Source organism: Dasypus novemcinctus, chromosome 20 (genome assembly GCF_030445035.2).
Source record: "Dasypus novemcinctus isolate mDasNov1 chromosome 20, mDasNov1.1.hap2, whole genome shotgun sequence".
Lineage (NCBI taxonomy): Eukaryota > Metazoa > Chordata > Mammalia > Cingulata > Dasypodidae > Dasypus > Dasypus novemcinctus.
In genome coordinates this window covers 54,529,921-54,537,297 of record NC_080692.1, presented here as the reverse complement: position 1 = coordinate 54,537,297, position 7,377 = coordinate 54,529,921, and the positions used below count along the sequence as shown (strand labels likewise).

Sequence of the window (7,377 nt, the reverse complement as noted above, 5' to 3'; positions counted from 1 at the left end):
AATGCTGCTATGAATACTGGTATACAAATATCTAGGTGAGACCATATTTCTGTTATCTTTGGGTATATATAAATGTGGTTTTTAAATATGTCATGCCAACAATATTTTTCTCTGATGAGTGAAGAAATTGAGAAGGTAAATTTCTGTCAATTTAGGCATTCTTATACTTAAAATTTCACATTTTGACCCTAACATGATAGATTTGGACCAGTGGGAATATTGACTATATTGCTGGCAGGAGCCATTGAAAAACGTCAGTTGAAACCATATAATTAATTTGTTACTTCCATGAAGATATATTCATTATAATCTCATTTTTTCATTTCAAAAATGATGATTTTAACTCATCACTCATCAGCGTATTTTGTGTGGAAGAATTATCTTGTGCTTGCTGTCCACTTCTTTTTTTTTTTTTTTTCTAAATTATACTTTTATTTGTATTTAAAAATACACAGGAAATTCCGCATATGCCCATGATCAAGCTTATTTTCAATGTAATCACTTCAATTCTGATGACATGGTTTGTTCTGACAAGTCCTTTTTCAAGCTGAACATCACATGGGGAAACTTGTGGATTTCCCACGGGCCCTACTACCAGTGATGTGTGCTGCTTCCCTGCTAATGGTGGTGGAAGAGTTTCATCTGCCTTTTATCACTTGAACAGTTTTCCGACCATAATGATAGTAACTGTAAGCTGATGCAGCTGTGGTGAAAGCTGTACAACACCAAAGTATCTGAAGATAAATGCTGTCAGCGTAATTGAAAACTGGAGCTGCCAAAGAAGCTGCCACCAAGATTAACTGGACTGCTGTGTTTACCTTGCTGATGAACGTTGGTTTTAACCTAGCAGTGGCATAGCAAGGATTGAAATATTTAGCAAGGGTTCGCGGTGTTGGAAGAGTTCTATACCTGACGTAAAAAACAGCTGCAATCAACATTACATCTCTTGAAATGATCATATAAGTAAGTGAAACTGGAATAAGATCTGCATAGGTCAAGCTAACATACAAGATGCTGATAAGTATTTTATCAGCAAGTGGATCAAGAGCACTTCCCAAAGCTGATTTCTGATTGGCCCAGTTTCGAGCAATAAATCCATCCAACAAATCAGTTAGTCCCGCTAAAGCAAAAACTCCTAGTGCAATATTAAAATCTTCTTCAATAATCAAATAGCCCAAAACTGGGCCAAGCCAATTCTCGTCATAGACAACATATTTGGGATTGTCCATGGGTTTTCATACGCCGACCCGGTTGGCGCCCCTGAAATTCATTCCGACCGAATGACCTGCCCGTAACTTCTCTCCAGGGAGGCCGTTTGGAAGTTCTGAGGCGGAAGCGTCCAGCCTGAACCGACCCCGGCGCTTTACTCGCGCCCGGGACCAGGCCTCGGGCGGGCCGGCGACCCCGGCCCGGCCCTCCGCCTGCTTCCTCGGTACGTACCAGGCTGGCAGCGCTCGCCGGGCCCCACCGGCCGCCCGGGGCCTCGGCGGCGGCGCCCCCTCCGGCCGCGGGCCCCGGGGCCGCCTTCCCCGCGCCCGAGCAGTGGCCTCGCGGGCCGGCCCCGGGCGGCCGCGGGCCGAGCGCGAACGGGCGCAGCCCCCAGCCGCTGTCCACTTCTTGACACATCGTCTTGAAATGATGCATATTTTATGGCTGTGATTTTTGCAGTCTTTCATTCAAAACTGAATCGAGAGGCATATCATTTTTCCTTGTTTTCATTTTTAAGCACAGTTTCCTAAGGGTTGCCTCTGTGCTTGCTCAGCATAGTGTCCATCCAAAGGTGGGTGAGAGGTTATGCTCAAATACCTCAGGCCAGCCAGGTTCTCCACTCTCTGCCAGAGCACACCAGTGGGCCAGGGAGCACATGCAAACTTCAGGCTATTTTGAAGTCTGCCCAGCTTTTGCTTTTTTTTGTTTTTTTCTTTTTAGAAACAGTTTTATTTTGGTAACATATAAGTAACTAAAGTTCCCATTTTAACCATTTTTAAGCATACAATACAGTGGCACTAATTACATTCACAATGTTGTGCTGCTATCACCATCATCCATTACAAATCCTTTTTCATCACTCAAAACAGACACTTCGTATGCATGAAACAACAACTCCCCACCCCCACTCCCTGCAGCCCATACGTTTTCCCCCCATTTTTAAAATGAGAGCAATTGTAGGCTTATGGCAAAATCATGCTGAAAGTACTGAGTTCCCACACACACGCACATGCGGAGTTTTCCCCATTATTAATATTTTGCATTACTGTGGTAACTTTGTTACAACTGATGAAACAACATTATTACAATTATGCTGTTAACTACAGCCCACAGTTTCCATTACTCTTTGAGGAGGCAGATCACTTACTGCCAACGACTCTCTGTGGCTAGACTACTAGCGGATTGGCTTTACGGTACTTTTCTTTCTCATTCAAGAAAGCCTTCATTGCTGTGCATGTCACACAGCTGAGACTCCCTGTACCAGCAGCTCATTCAAACTGAATCATAAATCTCAAAGTTATTGTTAATCAAAAGAAAATGCCTTCCATTATGGCATGGGCATCAATAAGCAATAAAGCAAAGTGGTTGAGGATTTCTTTCTAATGTATATATTGCACATACATCAAAAGCTGATTCATACTCCAAAATCAACAAACTTTTCAAATGAAGTCTTCCCCCTTTGCATACTTCAGATATTGTGCCACAACAAAAAAATATTTTCATTAAAGGAATTTTGCCAACTGATTCATCTGCTGTCTCTGTGAGCACATTTGCCTCTAACATTTTTGGCTGATTTGACATGTATTCGTATTAATTTTTACTATATTAACTGCAACTTTGAAAGATGCCATGTAGGTTAGGCTCTTTTCTGTGACAGCTTTCACCAATTTTATAATGAGAAGAATTGTTTCAAACTCATTGTGAAAAAAAATAAGTTTATTAGATGGATCACTGTATAGTGTTAGAGAATGATGTGAAAGCTTCAGTAGTTTCATGCCGTTATTTGACTTCAAATAATAGACTGGAGACTAAGGGCAAATGTAACAGGAATTAAGTAAAACTCAAATTTCAGATATTTCTAAAGGGATAGCTTCAACATTCATTCCATTTTGGCTGTCTACATAAAAGCATCAAATTTACACATTTATCCTTTTACATCCAGATTCAGAGCCACAAATTATAATCACCATGAAATTGTGTTCATCTTTTATATGTGTAATGATGTTTTGAATTATAATATTTTGTACATTTAAAATTTTAAACTTCATATATGTTTGTAAATGTAAAATTACCTATATGTAATAAATATAATATAAAATTAATTTCTTTTTTTTCAGTAAAATCATTATGTTTTCCTTTCTTGTTTTCATGCATAATCTGTATATAGGGATATGGCATAACTTGATAAGAACAACTAAATTTCAAATGTTGTTGGAAACTGAGGTACAGTGGTCTCGCAAGGAGAGACATGCTGTCTCCATGGCTACACTTGCAATATAAGGAATGCAAAGGTTGAATGCTTGATGGCTATCAGGATGATGCCACAGTCAGAGAGAAAAATGAGCACATATATTTTATAAAAAATAGAACACTTAGACTTTGCACCTTGAGATAAGATTTTTTTAATTCCTTAGATCATGAGTAGTGCTACTAGTTAACTGCATTTGCTCCTTGTTCTCACATAGAACATGGGGTATATAGAGAGCCCCTTGTAAACAATAAAGTTGTCTGATGAGTCTCTACTCACAGAACCCCTGATCCCAGCTCTCTCTCTTTCTTTCTGTTTCATTTTCCTTTTTCTCTTTCTTTCATTCTTGATACCCTTCAGGCCTACATTCCGACAAAATGTAACAGAACTAAAAAATTACATTAAAATTTTGTACAAATTTTAGATAAGGCCAACCAGACCTTTGAAATTTATGTAGCCACAACCATCAGACTAATACAATTCATGGGCTTGAGTATCAAGAAGAAAGCAATATCTTGAATATGTAGAAAATACAAGCCATACATCAAAAGTCTCATTTCTGAGTTCAAAAAAGAGCAGTTTAAGAAGCAGCAGGATGACCCACATGGAGTACTGACCTGTGCATCATGCTGGCCCATACAGGAGTGCTGGCCCTTGTGGAGAGCTGGTACAGCAAGATGACACAACAAAAACAGACACAGAAAGAGGCAATAAGAGACACAGCTGGCCAGGGAGCTGAGGTGACGCAAGAGACTGAGCGCCTCTCTCCCATTCCAGTAGGTCCCAGGATCGGTTCCCAGTGCTGCCTAAAGAGAAGACAAGCAGACACAGAAGAACACACAGAGAGTGGACACAGAGAGCAGACAGCAAATGGCGATGGGAAGGATAAATAAATAAGTAAATCTTAAAAAAATAAAAAGAAGCAGCAGGAGAGATTAAAGGGGTTAGACAAAGGTAACTATTGTATAAGGATTTGGTTTTTCAAGCTCCTATTGTTTCGAAGACTTATGCTACTTAGTGAAAAATAATGTGAGACAAACTGAGTGAGAAAAAAAAGAGATATGACAAATTAAAAAGCAGAGATATAGATAGAAATAATCAAGATATAAATCACTGATATATTAGGAACCTAAAAGGAAAGTATAATAATATTCAGTTGTAAAAACGGAATTTATAGGTATGAAAATAAATATGACAATAATAAAATGGATGAAAAATGCTATCATATAAAGTTTAAGGAAAAATCGATCATTAGATACCACTCTCACATTGCAATATTAATCATTAGTAGTGTAAGTCTGACCTAGGTTTACACACCTTAGTTATGTAAAAAATGGTATTTTTAGAGCTCATTTGGGGAACAAACCAAGACCATCAACACCTTTCCTAGTTGTTAAAAAAAGTATTAGTTATGCAATCCAGTGCCAAAGAAAGTTTATTTTGTTTCCCACTTTACTCATTTGGGCTAGTAATTCTCTTGGTCTTGGGTGAAAGTTTAGGAAAGCATCATGACTTTATGGTCTTTTGGGGTAACAAAATACTGTCTCAATGAAAAATTAGATTATATAGTCTGTGACTGTATAAACTTTGAGGCTGGTTCTCTTTCCCAGCAAGGCTATTGGAGGTAAGAACCCTGGAAGATGTTAAAACCTGAATCTTCATCTTCATCACTGGGAGCCTTTCTTCTGAGTGAATGCATTTCATTTCTGGCATGTCACATTTCCTTTCTAAGCTCTTAGACAAGTGGAACTGCTTTCAGCTGAGGTTTCTTGCTCTCCAGAGGCCCTGCTGGCCAGGACCTAGGATAGTAGTCTCTGTGTGTCTCTTAAGGTAGCTCACATCTAGTGCACAGAAAACATTGAGGCTTTATTGTTGAGACAAACTGGTTGTGTCACCTTCCTTCAGCTCATCCATCATATTCTAGCCTACCATTCTCTTGCCACTTAGATTTTTCATGGGGAATAAGACATCAGTCTCCTTAGCCCCCAAATTCAGGGGACAATTGCTGGTTATTCTGGTAAGTGCAACCTTTAGGTTTCCATTATGTGGAGGTAGGGGGACTCATTGTTCCCATAGATGTTAACATTTCTTTCATGCTTCCAAGAGCCACCCCAGGAGTGACTTTGTCCCATTCTCTGGAGTCCTTGCTGGGGTGTTGAATCTTATGTCCTGAGAAAGTACTCCCACACCAATGAATTCTTGTTTATCCATGCTTACACTCTGGCCACTTTGATAAAAAACCCTCAAAATCCAACCCCAGGAGTACTCCACTATCACTTGTTGCAATTCTTCAACTGTATAGCCTCTTTCCTCCTTTATCAGGTCAAGCATATTTCTAGCCACATTATGCTGTGACTTTGTGCTAGTTGTCACCTTGGCAGACAGGAGAGGATGTATGGGCAGTTCCTGGGAGGGGACACTTGATATCTCAAGCTCAGTGGAAGTCTAGCTATTATTAGGGAAGAGTGAGCCACCTCTACAGAGGGCCCAAGGGAGGTACAGAGTCAAAATCCTTGTGGCATTCATCCAGATATTTCAGGATCCCAGACTTACCCTATTAGGAACCTAAACTGTGCATAGTAAACCTGACTTGGTGAGCACTGAAACATCTCTGAAGCTCTAGAACTCTAAATATTAGGTCCTCAACCTGCTGTTCAATTGTTTTTGTTTTTCCATTGCAGGAGGTAAAGTCGTTTTTTATAAGCTATGCCAGAGCCTCTCTGGTTTTAATATTTAATTACAGACTGCTTGCTAAAAATCTTCAGTATCCCCTTATCTTTCTCAAGATGTCAATACAACTTTGTGGTAACCAGACAACTCCACTATTTTGTAGGCATTTTCCCTTCTCACAGACATATTTTTCAAGGGCCTGCCACAACATTCTCCCCCCAGGACCTTTCCCAGGTCACCCCTGGTGAAAGCTTTAATAATTGAGCCATCATCTTGTACCATGTCCATGTCCCACTTTACCAACCAGGAAAGAATTAATTGTCTTTGCCTTCCAGCCAGTGGGTGACACATCAGTTACCATTCTATTTCTACTTAAGTTAATTTGGGTCCTCCAAGAAGCAAATACTAATGTGGGTTTAAACAGGCAAGGATTTTATTAGTAGAAATAACTGTGGGATAATATGGGGAGAAGTTGGAGAAGGCTGGGAGAACTATGAGATTGCAATGAGCATGACCAAAGTGAAGAAGAGAGGGAAAGGAAGTCTATTTGGAAGGGCCCTAAATGGCAGGGCAATCTAAGGAAGTTTCAGCAAGTCCAATGGGAAATTTTTAATCCAATATTGGTCATAAGAGGAGTCCAATATGTACCAGGAATGGGGCTGGCCCTAGTATCTCTGCCTGGGAGTAGCACGATAGATTTCAGAATACAGAATACAGCTTTGCTCCCTGAAATTGGAGGTTTGCAAAGCACATTCTCTCATTGCCACCACACTAGTCTTGAGTGAAGAGGAGGCATCCCCATCCCACAACTTCACTTTGGTAGGGGCAGGTTAGGGCTCTTCACATGCCAATAGACACTTCCAAAACTCCTCTGCATAAATCTACTCATAAACCTCCACTCCCAAATGTTTTTCTCCTCACTGTGCATGATGGTTCAGAGTTATTTAACGTGTTCTCTTACATCCATTGTAAACCACTGAGATAATGCTATCGTTTTGGAAAGTGCATCTACTATCCTTAGGCTTGAGCTGAAATGGAGACAAGAAGAGCACCATTTTAGCATTCTGAAAGGTTTTCATGGGTTGATCCCTAAGAAGGCTCTGTTTGGTTTCCAGGTGAAAAGGAACACATTTTGGTGGTAGAAAGGAGGTAAAAGGAAGTTGAGGAGGACGATATTGGATGAAATAATTTTTTTTCCTAGAAAGAATTAGAGATTCTTGACAGGTTATAAGAAAATGTTCAGAGAGAAT

The 7,377-nt window shown here is 40.0% G+C and overlaps 1 protein-coding gene across 1 annotated transcript; it reads right to left on the bottom strand.

The window, feature by feature from the left end:
• Positions 1-403: 403 nt before the first annotated feature.
• On the bottom strand, positions 404-1,626 carry LOC101447986 (cardiolipin synthase (CMP-forming)-like). The gene is given in 3 exon segments (XM_023589795.3): positions 404-1,186; positions 1,189-1,260; positions 1,437-1,626. Coding segments are annotated over 3 exon segments (810 nt in total). The 3' UTR covers positions 404-638.
• Positions 1,627-7,377: the final 5,751 nt, after the last annotated feature.